The sequence below is a fragment of the Rhineura floridana genome, chromosome 11, assembly GCF_030035675.1.
Source record: "Rhineura floridana isolate rRhiFlo1 chromosome 11, rRhiFlo1.hap2, whole genome shotgun sequence".
In the NCBI taxonomy this organism is placed as follows: domain Eukaryota; kingdom Metazoa; phylum Chordata; class Lepidosauria; order Squamata; family Rhineuridae; genus Rhineura; species Rhineura floridana.
In genome coordinates, this window is record NC_084490.1 from 806940 (window position 1) to 824586 (window position 17647).

At 53.9% G+C, this 17647-nt stretch overlaps 2 protein-coding genes across 7 annotated transcripts; one reads left to right on the forward strand and one right to left on the reverse strand.

Moving 5' to 3' along the window:
- Positions 1 to 37: 37 nt before the first annotated feature.
- Positions 38 to 7971, reverse strand: LOC133366720 (platelet glycoprotein Ib alpha chain-like). 3 transcript variants are annotated; one of them, XM_061590148.1, is made up of 3 exons: positions 5471 to 7971; positions 4891 to 4957; positions 38 to 3811 (listed from the first exon to the last, which is right to left on the reverse strand). In XM_061590148.1, exon 3 carries the CDS (start codon positions 3792 to 3794, stop codon positions 1746 to 1748), a length of 2049 nt encoding a protein of 682 aa, XP_061446132.1. In that variant the 5' UTR covers positions 3795 to 3811; positions 4891 to 4957; positions 5471 to 7971; the 3' UTR covers positions 38 to 1745. The 3 variants fall into 3 exon arrangements, with proteins under 3 accessions (XP_061446132.1, XP_061446134.1, XP_061446131.1); XM_061590150.1 differs by lacking the exon at positions 4891 to 4957 and having other exon boundaries at positions 5720 to 7971; XM_061590147.1 differs by lacking the exon at positions 4891 to 4957.
- On the forward strand, positions 7418 to 17028 carry CHRNE (cholinergic receptor nicotinic epsilon subunit). Of its 4 annotated transcripts, none has more exons than XM_061590151.1 (12): positions 7421 to 7624; positions 7795 to 7934; positions 8033 to 8077; positions 8590 to 8699; positions 8857 to 9012; positions 11216 to 11319; positions 11578 to 11778; positions 13135 to 13249; positions 13566 to 13737; positions 14935 to 15148; positions 16210 to 16340; positions 16539 to 17028. In XM_061590151.1, the coding sequence occupies exons 1-12, from the start codon at positions 7576 to 7578 to the stop codon at positions 16692 to 16694; spliced, it is 1593 nt and encodes a 530-aa protein (XP_061446135.1). In that variant the 5' UTR covers positions 7421 to 7575; the 3' UTR covers positions 16695 to 17028. The 4 variants fall into 4 exon arrangements, with proteins under 4 accessions (XP_061446137.1, XP_061446135.1, XP_061446138.1 ...); XM_061590152.1 differs by having other exon boundaries at positions 7423 to 7624; positions 13566 to 13680; XM_061590153.1 differs by lacking the exon at positions 11578 to 11778 and having other exon boundaries at positions 7418 to 7624.
- Positions 17029 to 17647: the final 619 nt, after the last annotated feature.

Sequence of the window (17647 nt, forward strand, 5' to 3'; positions counted from 1 at the left end):
AAATGACTTTATTTGAGGAAACTGATATCTACATGATATTACAAGTTAAATGCACAACAGTAGCTCTCAAAGGCATGAAAATGTCAAAGACACATTTATTTATTTATTTTTGATTTATATCCCGCCCTTCCAGCAGGAGCCCAGGGCGGCAAACAGATGCACTAAAAACAGACCTTAAAATACATTAAGACAAAATGTTAAAAACATCTTTTTAAAAAGGGTTAAAAACATTAAGAAAAACATTTTAAGAAGCATTTGGCCGCTGTCCTTTCCTGGCTGGAGAGGTGTGAGCTGTGTTGGGGGTTTGTGTTCCTTTTTAAACTTAAATTTGTTCCAAGACAAAAACAAACTTTTAAGCAAAGAGTCAGGAAGGGCCAGGTAAGCAACTCTAGGCCACCCTTTGCCAACTTGGTGCCCTCCAGCTGTTTTGGACTACAACTCCCATGAGCCTCAGTCTGCGTTCCCAACAGTCAGACTCCGGGATGATGAGAGCTGGAGTCCAGCGGCAGTTGGGAGCGGCAAAGGCCACCCTAGGCCAAGGGGAAGGCAAAGGGGACTCTCCCTTTGAGCAGACGCGTGCCGGGGCTCTGCACAGCCAAAGCCTTAAATACAAATGGTTACAAGAGACTGAAGTGTAGCCTTCCTCTCCCGGTTGTGACTTTCACAAACAAATGTGCTGCTCACAAGAGCTGCTGCATCCCCCTTCCCAGCCCAAGTGTATGTATACGCAATGTATTGAGGCAAACCCTGGAGCCCACCAGCTGGGTGCTGCCTCGGGTCTACTGCTGCCTGCCCCATAGCCTTTAATTGGCGATGCCAGGAGCTGAATCCAGGACTTCCTCCATGCCAAGCAGCTGTTCTGCTGCTGAGCTATGGACCCAACCCTGACCTTAGGCAGGCCTGACAAGGAGGTGGGGGCATTGCATGGGTTTCCACACTGCTGTCACTCCAGAGGCCCCCCTGGATTCTTTCCATCTGACTGTGTCATGAATTTGGGTGAGGATGTCCCTCATTGGCCACTGGGCTTCAGCTGTGGCCAGAGGTCATGCAAGGCAAAGGATTTGGACAACTTTAATGCAAAAGGGGTGGGGAGGTTGAGGGTGAAAATACTAATTTGGGATGTGTGGATGAGCTGGCAAAGGAGCACAGAAGCCCCAGAGGGTCTTGCATGGTGAAGCGCATGGGCAGGAAATGCCCCCTTTGCTATCCAGCGCTGTTGGAAGGAGCATATTAAATCTACCTAGAGAGGAGGGAGCGACCTGGGGAGTGGTCCAGTGCTGAGGCCCAGGCGGTGGGCTGAAGGTATCTTTGGCATTTCGCCTTTGACACAAAGCTGAGCCTGTCTGGAACCAAGATATGGGGGGGGGGGAGCACTCAAAATGCCCACTGAGGCCTCCTTGGGAGCAAGCCAATAAATGCAACCTGATGCTGTACGAACTGGTGAACTCTCTGCCTCAGGCCTTTCATAACAGAGGAAAGAGCCAACATAACACTTGAGCATCTGGCCCTGTCTTGTGACTGGGCCAGACCCCCCCCTGCCAGGGTCCCATTAATTCTCCCATAGGCAGCAAGCCTTGAGCCTCTCCCCTCCCTTGAGTTACTTCAGAATTGGCTGTCCTTCTAAGATGGGGCCTGGGGCCTGCTCCAACCCCTCCAGGTTCCCCTGCCAACCTGTGATGCGAGCTCATTCCTGCACCCTCAAGGAAGCGGAGGCCCTACCCTTGGGGTCTCAGGTCCTTGGGCCTCTACAAGGTGGAGGCAGCATATTTCACCCTTACGGCCCCAATGGTGTCCCTTCCGCGATCCAAGCTGTAGGAGGAGGTATTTCCCTGCCTGCGCTCCCAGGGCCACTGTTTGCCAGGCCCTGGCAAGCTGATTAGTAGCCAGGTGACGTGGCGGAAGGGGGCAATCTTGAACTTCTTGCAGACACGGTAGATTGGTGGCCTACCCAGAGGCCTCGGCATTTCAGCACCCATGAACTGCCACCCTTTGGATGTGGCCTTCTGCAACTGCTGGTACCTGACCAGCCGGGCCCCTGGAGCACGTTGCAGGGCTGGGCGGTGCCAGCTGCGGTACATCCACCCCAGCCAACATAGCACAGCCAGAATTGGAAGGAGCACAAGCACCAGGCAAGCAATGTACAGCACCAAGCGCACAGGGCAGCAATGAGCTGCCAGCATGCTTGCCCAAGTCCCTGGAGACCGACGGTGACTCGTGAGCTGTAGTGCTCTAGCTGGCAGCACCGGGCACAGGCAAGGGGCGGTGGGCTCAGTGGGAGGAGGAGGGCAGCAGTCAGATGCAGGAGCTGAAGTGCTGGGAGGTCTTGTGGCAGGCGGGGGTCTTGATAGGGCTGCGGTGCTTGGCGGAGGATGGGCATTGGTGACAGTCATCACTGGAGCTGGTACGGCTTGCAGAGTTGTCAGGGGCACCAGGGGACTTGAGGGGGGGGCTGAAGTGAGAACAGGGACCTGAGTGGCTGTAGGGATTGGCGTGTGGACACTGGTGAGTGGTATAGCCATGGTGGGGGTGGTTGTGGCCGGGGTAGAGGAGGTGGGGATAGTGGGGACACTTGGTGGTGGTGTCACAGTGGTGGGGGCAAGTGTGGGGGCGGCAGCTGTTGAAAGGGGCCTGGCGGGTAGGGGCGTGCTTGGGGTGTATGTGGTGGGCATGGCAGGGCTTGTGGATATGCCAGTGGACAGAAGGACATTGGTGGGAGTCATTGGCATGGTGGTGGTGTCAGCAGTGGTGATAGTAGTGGCGGCGTCAGCAGTGGCAGCGGTAGTGGTGGCGGCAGCGGTAGTGGTGGCGGCGGTGGCAGCAGTAGTGGTGGTGGCGGCAGCGGTAGTGGTGGTAGCGGTGGTGTATACTGAGCTCTCCCGGGTGCCCTCCCGGGTGCCCTCCCCCACATCGCTGTCACCCTTGAGTTTCCTGCAGTCTGCCTGGAAGTGCATGACGGGGCGTCCTTCCTCTGCAGCCGGTGTCTGGCACGTGATGCTCTCGGGGTTGTTCTCTGTGATCTCCTTTTCCTTGCCTTTTACACGCGTGTACATGCTGATCTCGTTCTCGAGGATCCAGTCGCGCAGGTACACCAGCCCGCAGTCGCAGGCCCAGGGGTTCTCGGCCAAGTAGAGGTAGGCGAAGAGGATGTCCTCGGGGAAGAAGGCGTCTGGCACGTTCTTCAGCTGGTTCCTCTCCAACCGCAGGATCTCCAGCGCCCCCAGCCCGACCAGCAGCTCCCGCGGCAGGGACTTGAGAAGGTTATCGGACAAGTCCAGGTCTTTCAGTCCCACCAGGCCCTCGAAGGCTCCTGGAGTCAGAGTCTGGAGCCTGTTCCCTTGGAGCTCCAGGTCCTGCAGGAGGCCCAGAGCCTGGAAGCCCGCCTCGGGCAGCGCGGCAATGGCGTTGTGCCCCAAGGCCAGGCGCCTCAGGCTAGGCAGCCCCTGTAGGGCGGGCAGACTCTTCAGGGCGTTATGGGACAGATCCAGCTGCTGAAGGGTGGGCAGGAGGGCCCCTGTCTGCAGGGCTCCCAGGCTGTTGTTCGACAGGTCCAGCTCGACCAGGCTGCTTAGGTGCTGGAAGGAAGCCATGGAGACCTGGGCCAGCCGATTGGAGCCCAGAAGCAAAATGCCAGTGTCTGTGGGCAGTCCGGAGGGAACGCTGCTCAGCCCCTTGTCTACACAGCTCACCTGGAGCAGGTCCTTGACCTTGTTCATCTCGGAGTCACAGAGTTTTGGGGGATCCACAGCTCTTGCCGCAGCAAGGAGGATCAGGAGGGCAAGATGGGGAAGGTCCATGGAGCACTGCAGTGTATCTGTGGGGTTAGGAAAAGAGACATTCAGTCACGTCTGGGAAGCCAGGCAAAGGCCACTGTGAGGCTCTGCCTGGGTAACAATTTTGAATGCAAAGCCTCACGTGTGGAATATTTGAGCAAGGAAGAAGGATGTCTCTGAGCCCATTCACCACTCAGAAAAGCTGTCGGCCGGCTACTTGAGGACACAATGATGGCAGAGAAGTAGGCTTGCTTCACCCCTACCACTGCCACCCTGTAAGCATGACAGTGCAGCCTTACCCACGTTTGTTCAGGTTCGGACTAAGATTTGCACCACCTGAGCTCCAGCTGCCGACCCTCATGTTTCAACGCACACAGGTCACTGGAGTACCAAGGTGACCAACATGTTCCAAAGCGACAGCAGGGGCACTCAGGAGCAATAGCGTCGATGACTTTATGCATCTCAGTGTTGCACAGCGAGACCTGGAATGGTGCTGCACCAAGTACCCGTGCAGGCACAGCTGGGTTAGCCCCGGGCCACTGAGCTCACCCACCCAGGTCTCAGTTATACATGCCAAGTCTGCCCCTTCATCCACAATCAAATCGTGGCTTATAGATTTTTGTTTTGGGCAGACCCGGCATTTATCAACACCACCACAAGGCCAGGGGATCGGCTGATTGGCATTCCCAAACTCTCTACCTCTTCTTCACAGGGGCTCGTGGATGGACATCACAAGGACACAGGAAGCTACCTTATGCAGTCAGACCAGTGATCCATCTAGCTGCATATTGTCTACACTGACCGGCAGTGGCTCCCCAGGGTATCAGGCAGGGAGTCTGTTCCAGCCCTCCCTGGGGATGCTGTTGGGGATTGAAGCAGGTGCTCCATGCTCTACCCCTGAGCTGCGGGGGCCCTTTACTGGTCTCCACCATCTTTGCTTCCCTTTTGACTATTGCTGTGCCCCAAACTGGCTGAAGCCACAAATGTCCAAATGCGCCCCAGGAGATGGCTTGATGGGGTTTTGCCCTTTCTAGCCCAACCCTTAAAGGAGCTGCTTTGGGGTGACTCTTGGGGGAGGCAGAAGCGCCTAGTGGGCTTTCCCTCAGAGTCCTGGGCTTACCTCCTGATTCCAGTGGAAAACCCTTGAATGGTTTGAATCCAACAGCCACAATCGGAGAATACCTTCACTGGGACCAAGGGGGAAAATGTCGCAAGGATTAGTGAGCAAGCTTCCCAGTTCCAGAGAGCTCTTCTACAGGCTGGCTGGATGTCGAGCAAAGCAACAAGGGGGGGGGAAAGGCAAGACACCTCTGGCTCTCCAGATGTTGCTGAACTACAACACCCATCATCCCTGATCACTGGCCATGCTGCTGCTGGGAGTTGTAGTTCAACCACCTCTGGAGAGCCACAGATGTTGGCTATCTCTGTTCTGTTCGACCACCTGAACGTGGGTGAGGGAAAGATACACTTGGGCTTCTATCAGCTTTACCCTGAGTGCACCACCTAAAACGATGATCCCCCTTTGCTGACCACAATGCTTCTCTTCACTGCAACTCTCCATCTCTCAAGAGACTTGGGAGTTTCTATACTTGGCCTTTTGTATAACTGCCTGTCTTCTTTGCACCTAATTCCTGGCTGCATACCCCACACACAGCCTCTTCCATTTCACAAAGTGTACAGGACATGACAAGCTTTCTCACCGTGGTCAAGAATGTGGTTTTCTCTCACTGCAGGCTGATGAACAATCCGGATGACGCTGCCTGCTCACTACTTTTGTGCCTTTGTAGCCTGCCTGTTGCTGCGTTTTGTTTTGCTCAAATGGTCTCCTGCAGCTGCCTGCGATGTTTCTGCCTTGAGGGCTGCTGGCTTGGCAAGAGCAGATGCCTACCTTGCAGGGTGTGTAGTCTGCCACCAGCACCCCATCTCTTCCAAGACACCCCAAGTCTTACCTTCCTCCTCAGCTCCTCCTGGCAACGCTCACAACTTCCAACTCACTCAGGCACTTTGGATCTAACCCACAGCCCAATCTCCTGCCCCACAAACAGCGGAAGGTCCCTCCGTGGTTTCCTGGACACCCCTCCCCCTCCCTCCCTGTTCAGCACCCTCCCAAATAGTGTTTTTCTCTCTCCCAGGGATTCAATGGGGAAAGCTGTGACAGTTAAACTGGTTTCACTCTGGTTTAAATGTATAGTGTGTAGATCTACCCCTAACCCAAACAGCTGAACTGGCAGAGACCGCTGGGGGTTTGTAGCCTCGGCTTGTGATTCTCTTGCAGAAGCCCAGATTCTGCCTCAGCTGGAGCCATGTCAGGAGAGCCCTGAGGCTGCTGGCTCAGGCCCCAGAAAGACCCATCGAGTTCGGCGCCCTCTTCCTCTCACAGCCGGATGCCCCAATGTGGGAAGGAGGCCCTGAGCAGCAAGCCCTGAGCTCCACAGCAGTTATTTTCTTTCAGAAAGGTGAACTCAAGTGACTTACAAAAAAACACGGAAAACATGCAGAAAAATGAGTGTAACCCTATCCTAACATGTTCACCAGCGGCACATGTATAAAGCCTGGGTGACTAAGACCGGCTCCGCCTGGCACCTCGAAACAGAGGGATGGCCCAATTGGCACCGGATTCCTGGCAGCCAGCAGGCGTTATTCAGAGGCATTTCCTGCCTCCGGCGGTGGAGGCAGACGCAGCTATTGTGGCCCGGAGCCATTGGCAGGCTTGAAAGGGTGGCCGGGCGGAGTCAGGCCTCCTGCCCCAGAAGCAGCTGCAACTCAGACACAGCCTCCGTCATCACGCCTGTGTGGGGCACCCTCCGTGTGCCAAGGGCCCTGGGGAGAAGAAACGGGCGCTTTATTATTAGAGCTGGGAAGAGGCACCGGGCGCTATCTGTGAGGGCCAGACAGAGCTGTGGGAAGGAGGAGGCCAGAGCCGGGAAGGAAGGAAAGGCGACGAGGGCCTGCCTGTCAGGGCCTCCCCCTCCGTTGGAAGGAAGGGAGCCCGGACTCCTGGGTCCTCTGATAGGGGAGGGGCATTTAGTTGGTTGAAACGGGGGGGGGCTCTCTGCGGAAGTATGACTCCATGACTCGGGCTTAAAGCTGGAGAAGGGGGCAGGGGAGAAGCCAGGACTCCCGACTCCTCTGGGGAAGGGAATTGGCCTGGTGGGCGGGAGGCTGGGAGGCAGCACGCTGGATTTGTAGGCGGGGCCTTTGAAACAGAGGAGAGTGCTCCTGGGGATACCCAGAGTGCACCGCTATAAGCCGGAGTTATGGGACGGGCGTCCTTGGGCAGGGGGGCAGCCGCACTGGGGCAGATCTGGACGGTCAGGAGGGATTGGGAAAGATTTGGGTCGCCTCCCTGAATCCGGCAAACTCATAAGCGGGAGGAGATGAACAGAGCCCCCCCCCCAAAAAAAACGCTGGGCCTGTGGAGGGAGGCGGGGCAGAAGGTGTCTTGGGTGCTTCTGAACTCCACCCGCCTCTGGAGAGGGGCTTTCAAAGAGCTCCCCATGGCCGGCCTTCCTTGGGCAGTTGGGGGGCAGCGGGGCCGCGAGCTCGGCTTCCCGGCTTCCCTCTCACTCCCCCCGCCTTCCTTGGCCAGGAGACCGACTTTCCTGTCCGGAGTCCAGAGGAGCCCTCGACAGGTGCAGGAAGCGAGTCGGGGGCGGCGGGGGGCTTTGAAAGCCAACACCCGGCATGCGTGCGGGGGCCGAGCCTGCTGGACGCCCCTCCTGGGGAGCGGAGCGCGGCCTCAAAATAACCTCCTGCCCGCCCGGCCCAGCAGGGAAAGTCTTTGCAGAGTCCGGTCGGCGCCGCCATGGGGCTGAGCTTCTGGCTGGGGGCGCTTCTGTGCTGGGGAATCTTCCGTAAGAAAGGGCCGGGAGATGGGCGTCCGGTGCGCGGGGGGCCCGACCTTTTGCTTGGGGGGCTGCTTGGGGACTCGTTGCCAGCCGGGGCTGGGTATTCGACGCGGGGCATGGGGGAGTGCCTGCTGTGCTGGGACGGAGCGGGGGTGCTGATGGTGTCCCCCCCACAGACCTCCTGGAGGGCAACGAGGAGGCCCGCCTTTTCGACGCCCTTTTCGCCGACTACGACAAGACGGTGCGGCCGGTGGGCGAGGGCGGGGGCGCGGTGGAAGTGCAGGTCAAGCTGACCCTCACCAACCTCATCTCCCTGGTAAGGGCAGCCGGGTCGGTCCCCCCCGTCCCCCCCAGTTGCTCCTCTCGGGGGCGGCTGTCTAGAGCCGGAAAGAAATCTCGCCCTTCTCTTTGCAGCACGAGAAGGACGAGACCCTAACCACCAACGTCTGGATTACACAAGTGAGCCTCCCCGCACAGCCCCCCTTCTCCTCCTCCTGCAGCACCCTCGGCCAACCTGGCGCCCTCCAGGTGTTTGGACCATACCTCCCGTCAGCTCCAGCGTCATCAAACAGCTCTGCTGGCAGGGGGAGCGCAGGCTGATGGGAGTTGTAGTCCAAAACATCTGTAGGGCACCCAGCTGGGGAAGGCTGCTGTAGCTGAAGAGCCCCCCCCCCGTCACCAGCCTTCCCCTGAGGGACTTCCACTCCCCCACTCCAGATCTCCCCCTTCACAAGGCACCCACTTCTCCTCCTAGAGCAGGTGACACCCCCACTCCCCCGCCTTGGCTTCTGGGCTGCTGCAAGCCACAAGGCTGGCTCCTCCTGTGCCCACGCCCCGGAGCCCTCCACCCCGGTGACCAGCAGGAAGGCCGGTTCTCCTCAATCAGGCCGGGGGGCTCTCCTTCCCCTTCCCAGCCTGATCAAGCCTTCCTCCTCCCTCCTCCTTCATGCGCCCCTCAATTCTCCTCTCAGCAATGGCTCGATTACCGGTTGAACTACAGCAGTAAAGACTTTGGGGGGATCAGTTTGTTCCGGGTCTCCGCAGACATGGTGTGGCTGCCAGACGTGGTCTTGGAGAACAAGTGAGCTGGGACGACTGGGGGGGGGGGCATTTCCAGGCTGAGGGTGGGCAGGTGGGCAGAGAAACTCAGGTGCCCAGAAGGAGAGGGTCAACCTTCCCTGGGACCAAATCCCCACCTGCCACCTCCTCCTCGTCCTCCTCCTCTCTTGCTCCCACAGCATCGACGGGAAATTTGAGGTGGCCTATTTTGCCAACGTCCTGATCTCTCCTGGGGGAGTCATAGCTTGGATCCCCCCAGCCATCTTCAGCAGCAGCTGCTCCATTGAGGTCACCTTCTTCCCCTTTGACTGGCAGAACTGCTCACTCGTCTTCCGGTGAGAGCAGAGGGCCACCATGCGGCTGCTTTTGGGGTGGTGACGGTAGAGGCCGCTGTTTGGATCCAGGCCCTGGAATTGCTCCTGTGGCTGAAGAAGTGAGGCTGTCTAGGCAGGCTGTGGGAGCTTCCCTGCTGCTCAGGGCCTGAGAATGGTGGTGAGGGATGTAACTGGACAGGTATCGCCGGAAGATTATTTTGGTTTGGAGTGGCTGTTGTGCAGCGGGAGGGCAGGGCGGGGTGGGATCTGTCTCTGGACGTCTGAGCTCTCTGAGGTGGGATGAGTTTGAGATGAGGAACATTTGAATTTTGAAGATAGTTTTGATTTACTAAAAAGATTCCCCCACCACAATTAATGGAGGAATGCAATACAGTATATACCATTTTGCCAGCAGGGAGCCTTGCTAGGCTTTTGCAGCAAAAACAAAGCAAAGAGCCTTCTAGTACCTTAAGGACTAGCACTATGAATTGAATCACATCTTGATAGAGTTGGTAGGGGCCTATGAGGCCATCGAGTCCAATCCCCTGCTCCGTGCTGGAATCCAACTTAAAGCATATTCGACAGGTAGCTGTTCAGCTGCCTCTTGAAGGCCTCCAGCGCTGGAGAGCCCACCACCTCCCTGGGTCATTGGTTCCACTGTCGCACCTGTCTAATAGTCAGAAAGTTCTTCCTGATGTCCAGTCGAAATCTGGCTTCCTGCAACTTGAGCCCATTATTCCGTGTCCTGCACTCTGGGACGATCGAGAAGAGATCTTGGCCCTCCTCTGTGTGGCAACCTTTCAAGTACTTGAAGAGTGCTGTCATATCTCCCCTAAGTCTTCTCTTCTCAAGGCTAAACATGCCCAGTTCTTTCAATCTCTCCTCATTTGTTTCCAGTCCCCTGATCATCCTTGTTGTCCTCCTCTGAACCAGTTTGTCTGTATCCTTAAAGTGCAGGGTTCAGAACTGGACGCAGTACTCAAGATAAGGCCTAATCAGTGCCAAATAGAGGGGAACTAGTACTTCTATTGGATTATTGCAATGAGGTCTATGTGGGGCTGTCCTTGAAGACAACTCAGAAACTTCAGCTGGTCCAAAATGCAGATTACTGTCTGGGGTTCCCTTTAGAACTCACACAACCCATTTTAAAACAGCTGCATTGGTTTCCTGTTTGTTTCCAGGCCCAGTTCAAGGCGCTCACTCTGCCACTTAGAGACTTAAAACAACTTAGCCCCAAATATTTGAAAGAGCACCTATTTTCCTATAGGACCCTCTCAAGAACTTTTGATCTGAGTTTTGCCACCCTCAGAAGATTGGTGTGTGTGGCAGTCGGGAAGAGGGCGTTCTCTGTGGCAGCTTCTAAACTGGGATTGCCTCCCCAAAGAGGTGTGCCGGCCACCTTCATTATGTACATTCTGTCATGTCCTGAAGATCCACCTCTTCATGCTAACCCTTTGGCACCCGAGAGACACATAATTTAGGACCCACCCTGTGCTTGTGGCTGTGATTTTTTTAAACTGTTTTTAATGTTGTACTTTCATGTTGTTGTAACCCACCCTGGGACCTATGGTGAAGGGCAGGTAATAAATCCAAATGAATTATTATTATTATTATTATTATTAAATAATAATAATAGTGTCAAACAGCAATAAAAACAATGAAAAGATACTAGAACAGCAAGGCAGATTTTAAAAAAATCAATGAAAACATTTGGGCAAAACCAATCTCAGCATATCTACAAGGTCTCTGTAAATAAGGCTGCCTTTGCCTGCCAGTGGAGGGTCATCCCTGAAAAGTGATGGTGCACTGGGCCTCCTTTGGCAAAGAGTGCCACTGAGAAGGCCCTGCTCTTTCTCAACTTCCCACCAAATGGGCTTGAGATGTCGCTGGTGGGGCAGCCAAAAGGGCCTCTCTTGAGGATCTTAGAACCCAGCCAGGCCGGATAGGAGAACTGCACCTTTTTCAGGTAATCTGGTTGCAAGTCATGAGCATAAGCACCACTCAGAATTGTGCCCATTAGTGGACCAGTAGCCAGAGAAGCTATTGTGATATGGATGGGGAGTATCATGGGATGCCTATATTCTGGCTGCAGCACTCTGAGCCAGCTGAGATTTCTCCAGGCTGTCTCCAAAGGCAGCCCCACACAGAGGGCATTGCAGTAGCCCCAACTAGATGCTATGAAGGCAAGTGTGTTACCCCAGTGGCTGCCCTTGGTCTTCCCCAGGTCTCAAACATACAATGCCAAAGAAGTGGAGCTTAAATATGGGCGTGACGATGTTACAGGAGAAATTCTAAAGAAGATCGTGATTGACCCGGCAGCCTTCACAGGTCAGTGGGGTGGGCACCGTCAGCCTAGGAAGGGAGGCCAGGAGGGCACTTGCTGGCCCAAGCTGTCTTGCCCCGCTGCTTGCAAGCCCAGAGGCGCAGCTTGTCTGAGTCAGGCCCAGAGGGAGCTAGCTGCTTGCCTTCCTGGAGAGACACGTGAGGCATAGCCTGCGGATCTTGTGGTGAGTGGCAGTTGCTCATCCTGGCAACACTCCTTTTGAGCTCCTCTGCCCCCCCTCCTGAATTATGTCTTCTCTTCAGAGAATGGCGAGTGGGCCATCAAACATCTCCCGGCCCGCCAGTCCTTGGCCCCGATGTCTGGGCTAGAGGCTCCCGGCTTTTCTGAGCTCCACTTCTTCCTCATCATCCAGCGCAAGCCCCTCTTCTACGTGATCAACCTCATTGCCCCCTGCGTCCTCATTTCCTCCTTGCTGGTACTGGTCTATTTCTTGCCTGCCCAAGGTGAGAGCCCTCCTCTTCCTGCTCCTGAAAAACGGCTGCAGAGGAGCACGGAGGCTCCATGTGGGGTTGCAAGAGCAGAGGCGGAGGTCTGTAGCATGCATGCGCAAGGCGGGGGGGAGAGAAGGTGCTGCAGGGATATTCTGGGGAGTGAGGGTCACAATGCACCAAGGTGGCCCCTAATGAAGTCTGGCTCTACAAGTATGTGCAAGGGGAATGAGGGACTTGTTACAAAAGTGTGCAGAATGTGAGTGGAGTTGCAGTGCAAGGAGTGAGGGTCACAAGAATGCATTGGGCAAGGCAACTGTTTTAGACCCTTGAAATGGTCTTACAAGCCCCCCCTTATTTTAATGTTTAAATATTTTTTCATTCATTTTCATTAATGATTACAAATGCAAATTTACAAAAATACGTTACAAATCACATTTAAAGTAACAGTAAAAATAAATGAAAATAAACTTGATAACATGACTTATGAATAGTAATATAGTCAGGTAAAGTACAACTTTTGACATAGGGACTATATATAGATTACAGCCATTTTTCCATGTGTGGTTGTATCATTTTTTTACAGTGATTTCTTTTAGATCTTTCAAAAATCTGGCTTTTAGAACCTTGGCTGCCATCAATAAATATCCAATTAATGTTTTACATATAATACCTTGGTTTTCCCCAATAAATCAATTTAACAATGCCAATTCTCGTATTTTTAAATTTTCTTTACCAAATATATTTGAGATATTTGAGATTTGTGTAAAAAAATGGTCCTAAAACTTAGCTACCTTTTCGCATCCGCACCACATATATTTGAAGGATACCTGCTCTCACCTTAGACGGCACCTCAGGCAGGAAACAGTTCACATTTCACCCCCACTCCGTCTTGCCCTGCCTGCAAGAATCATGCTTCCCACCACCGTCTACATTCCTGACGTGAGAAAGCAAAAAAGTTTGCCAACCCTGATAAAAGGAAGGAAAGAAATACTCTTAGCATGTGCAGTTTTGCATTTTAAAAACTCACTTAAATGATCATAATGACTACAGGAATAAAACGACTTCTTATTCGGAGAAGCACCTGCACTCCATGCAAAGGATCCTGCCTGGAGACTTGGAGAGTGACTGCTGCCAGGCAGTGCTAGGCTAGATGGACCCCAGTGGGCTGACTCCATATGCAGCGCAGTTACCTGTGAGGTTTTGTACTCATGCCCTGATGCTAAATACAGTGGCTTCTGGGACATGAATAAGCACTCTTCTGTGGTGGGAAGTGATATTTTTAAACTAAAAAGGATAGCATTAGCATCTCTGTGGCCGTGCACCGTGCCTGGCTCCTCTGGCCTCAGCTGGCCTCTTTCTGCCCGGCAGCTGGAGGGCAAAAGTGCATCGCCAGCATTTCGGTGCTGCTGGCCCAGACGGTCTTCCTCTTTCTGATCGCAAAGAAGGTTCCAGAGACCTCACTCGGCATACCCCTCATTGGCAAGTGAGTCATCCCCGTGCCTGGCTGGAGGGAAGGAGCAAGGCCAGGACTCCTGGGTCCATAGAATCGTAGAGTAAGAAGGCGATCAAGTCCAACCCCCTGCTCAGTGCAGGAATCCACTTAAAGCATCCCCCACAGAGCGCATCACTCTCTGGAATCAGCACGCTGGGGTGGGGGTTCATGCTACTGAGAGCCCAGTGGGGTAGATGGAGGGGGAGGGGAATCAGGACCCCTGGGTTCTCTGGGCGCAGCAAGAGGTCTCTGGCCAGGGGATGGCTCGGAGACCCCACAATGCTGGCCTTCTCTTTCCCGCTGACAGGTACCTGCTCTTTGTGATGGTGGTGGCCACCCTGATTGTCATGAATTGCGTCATCGTGCTGAATGTCTCTCTGCGCAGCCCCAACACCCACAGCATGTCAGAGCAACTCAAGCACGTGAGGAGGGGGACACAGCAAGGGGGGGTCTGTCACCTGTTAAAGGAGGCAGAGGAGGTGGGCTTAATGCAGCTAAACAAAATTCAAGCATGTGGAATTTGTTAGAGTTTAATCCTCTGCTGTAGAGGGGCGGGTGGGAACTTTGGGCTTGTGGCCCTCAAGGCCTCTCTCTCTGGCCCGCAGATCCCTCCCCAGGTGGCCCCCCTTCCCGGCCTTGCTTTGAACCTACCTCGCATGTTCGTGCCTGGCTGGACGTGTGTGCTTCAACTCTGATCAGGCCTCTGGCCTGCCTGGGTGCAGGATGGAGAGGGGTGGGTGCACGTGGGTATAGGAACTGCACAAAGGTAAGGTTTATATTCATTGCTCCACCCACTTGTGCCTCTGGCCCTGGCCACCACATATGGCCCTCAAAAGGGTGCCCAGAAGTGAATGTGGCTCTTCGGCTGGAAAAAGGTCCCTTGCCTGTTTTAGAGGCCATCCTACTAAATGTCCTCTCTTACTTCCACATTCTGAAATGTGAAGAATTTCGCTGGAGATCCTGCAAAGTTCAGTCCCCAATCAAAAAGGAGGTTATTTTGTCAGTCACGTTAGTTACAGTCAGGAAGCTTCCTTGTACTGACTCAGGCCAGTTCCATTGTCTTGGCCATGGGAGGAGGACATCTGTAGCCCTCTGGGTGGTGATGGACCCCTCACTTCCAGCAGCCAGCAGGGCCAGTGGTCAGGGAAGATGGGCAGGTGGCGTCCATCAACATCTGCAGGGCCACAGTTGGCAAGTGGGCAGTCTTAACCAGCTCCTTCTTCCCCTGCTTGAAGTGTCTGGGGCACCCCCCAAAAAAAGGCATTACCCTAAGCATTGCTTGCAACACGAGACCTGTCCATCCATGAAGATCTTCTGCAGAGGCCCCGTTCAAAATTTTCTATTTTTCTGTAAGGTCTAGCAGGGCACAAGGAGAGGCCTTGGTGGTGTTGGCTGCTATGATGGACTCCATGTTGGAATGAGGCCCACCAGAGGCCAGTACTTGGCGCCTTAGGCAGCAATGCAAAATTTCCTTTTTGTGAAAATTGTTCTTATATAAGACTATGTGGTTTGTTCCACTTTGTTGATTTTAATTGTAAGCCACTGTGGATTATTATATTTTTTAGAAAGGTGGGCCAGATTGGTTTGGAAATAACGGATACGGCCCTATGAAGGGGTGCCGTCTTAAACCATGGAGGACTCCGGCCCTCTCTGATGCTATATAACACATCACCCAGGTATTCTTGGAGGTCCTCCCACGGTACCTGGGCTCCAGCTTAGAACCAGCAGGCGATGACCCCTGGGACGCCCCACGCCCACGGCGACGCAGCTCCTTTGGGGTGATGCTGAAGGCAGAAGAGTACATCCTGAAGAAACCATGGAGCGAGATCCTCTTTGAGCACCAGGGGCTGCGGCACGGACTGCAGAGGGTCCCAGGATACAGTGCAGCTTGTGAGAATGCCTGCCGGGATTGGGGGGGTGGCTTAGTGGGTGAGACAGGGAAGAGGGGTGGGCATGGCAGCACGGGTGGGTTACGTGTACACGTATGTGGTTTCACATTCTTCTGGCTGCCAGCAGCGACCATGCTTTCAGAAATCCAAGTAGCTTGCACTCAAAAACGACAGACTGGCCGGAGCATCTTCCGTTTTCATTTACCGTGGCTGCTCTATTTTGCGCATTCATTTTCCGTACTGCCACGAGCCAGCCTAAGTGGAACCAAATTAACAGCTGCCGGGGCTGATCTAGCAGAAAACTGACCGTGTCATCTTTGGGTGCCTTGTATTAATTTATTTATTCTTAAATTTAACTAATTATTAAATTGCCTCCTTGTTTCTGAATTTCACTTGTTTCAGAAAACAGACATACCTAAGCCCACAAAGCCTTTGAGATCAGGCACACCTCGGTCCTATGAGACCCCCAGACAATGGAACCAATTACCTAGAGAGGTACTGGGCTCTCCGACCCTGGAGGCCTTCAAGAGGCAGCTGGACAGCCACCTGTCGGGAATGCTTTGATTTGGATTCCTGCATTGAGCAGGGGGTTGGACTTGATGGACTTACAGGCCCCTTCCAACTCTACTATTCTATGAAATGTTGGTTGATTTCAATTTTAATAGGAAGTCTGACCCACATTTCAAAGTGCTCAGCCTTCCCCAGCCTGGTGCTCTCCAACAAATATTTTGGACGGCAACTTCCATCCGCCTGAACCTGTGTGGGAAGAGCTGATGGGAATTGTAATCCAAAACCTCTTAAGGGCTCAGGGAGGAACCTGCAAGCTATAGAATGCTAATAAACAGCACAGGGCTTGGTGAGCACAACAAAAGGTCAGTTTGCTTGAGCAGAAATATCACGTAGCCTTGAAGGGCAAGAGGAAAGGAATGGCCAAGCGAGGGAGGTTTGGCTGTTGCCATTGCAAGAGCTGCTGCCCTCTGGGGAAGGAGAAGCAGGGGGTCAGTTAGGACTTGTGTGTTCTTAGATTTTATCTGTCCATCTCCCTGCTACTCTTTTCCCCAGATGGCCTTGATGTGGGGATGACCAGCAGCTTGTACAAGAACCTGGCCAGCTTGGCACCGGAGATCAAGGAGTGCGTGGATGCCTGCAACTTCATTGCCGAGAGCAGCAAGACCCATAGTGCTGACAGTGCGGTGAGTGAGTTGGCCTAGCGCAGACCTTGCGGACCTGCTGCCCACCAGGAGCGCTGGCTGGGGTGGGTTGCTGGGACAGTATCTGGAAAGCAAAGTCTAGTTGGTGGCTTGGTGCCCCTTGAAAGGGCTGGAGGCCCTCAGACATCGTTCCTGCTCAGCTTCCACAGCCGGCATCCTGACGCCCCTCTCTCCCTGCAGGAGATGGAGAACTGGGTGCTGATTGGGCAGGTGATAGACAAGCTCTGCTTTTGGATCGCCATCTTGCTCTTCACCATCGGGACTCTTGCCATCTTCTTCATGGGGTACTTCAATGCTGTGCCCGACAACCCCTTTCCTGGAGAGGAGGAACTGTAGGGCAGGCATCGTCCTCTCTGCCTCACTGGCCAGCCCCACTGCACATGAACATTCACGATGGCCCACAGGGGGCTCTTTCTCTTGACTCATGGAACAGCCATGGTACCCCCCCCTCAACTGGATGGTTTTGCCCTCTGCATCTCTTGAGTATTGTCCCACACACACATACAGCAGCCATGCCTGAATGGGTTGGCCTTCTAAGAACCAAGGAAGTTCCCCCCAGCTGGATGTGTGATGAGCAACCTCGGCAAGGTAACCTCAGTTCTGTGGAGTTACAAAGTCTGCACACATCTGCATTAGCCAGACATGGACAAATAAAAGATACATGATCGCCCATGCTTTGAGACATCTGTGCCTTGAATCAAACATTTTAAGCTGGCTCTTGTCGTCCTAACAAATGTCTTGTGATCCTTGCATTTCATGTGGGGCATCTGGATCAGCCTACAATCCTGTGGGAGTCACAGCTGCTGGAGAAAGCATATCTGATACGCAAAGCGTCTGACTGACTCAGGATAGTTTGGGAAGATAGTTGCTGTCCCATGCAATGGACGTCACCAGTTCCAGGAACCCCCATGAAACAGAAGCACTTATTCTTTGGGATATTCCCTTACTCCACCCCCTCCAGCAAAAATTAACATAAGGAGGATCTTGCAGGATCAGTCCCAGTGGATTGTATTCAAGATAGCACTAAGGCCAATGTTCCGTCAGCATCACAAGAAGTTCTCCTTATGCAATAGAATGTTCTCCACATCACCTCACTTTGCGCGCTGCCCCCCAGTCTGTCCCAAGAGTTCCTCTAACCCTCTGGAGCAGATTTGGGGATGACACAGGGCACATGATGGGGCGGAGTGGGGAGGAGAGGAAGTCCAGTTGCACTCAGTAATCCTTGCAGTTATGGGATGGTTTAGTTCTGGTGTGAGGAACCTTTGGCCCACCAGAAGTTGCTGTACTAC

What these genes read in the sequence shown, in the direction of transcription:
- LOC133366720 (XM_061590150.1), bottom strand. Translation starts at nt 3,794, where the DNA reads ATGGACCTTCCCCATCTTGCCCTCCTGATCCTCCTTGCTGCGGCAAGA.
- CHRNE (XM_061590151.1), top strand. Translation starts at nt 7,576, where the DNA reads ATGGGGCTGAGCTTCTGGCTGGGGGCGCTTCTGTGCTGGGGAATCTTC. An exon ending in TCACCAACCTCATCTCCCTG is followed by an intron (nt 7,935 to 8,032) that starts GTAAGGGCAGCC and finishes TTCTCTTTGCAG; the next exon opens with CACGAGAAGGACGAGACCCT. An exon ending in CCCAGGATACAGTGCAGCTT is followed by an intron (nt 15,149 to 16,209) that starts GTGAGAATGCCT and finishes TCTTTTCCCCAG; the next exon opens with ATGGCCTTGATGTGGGGATG.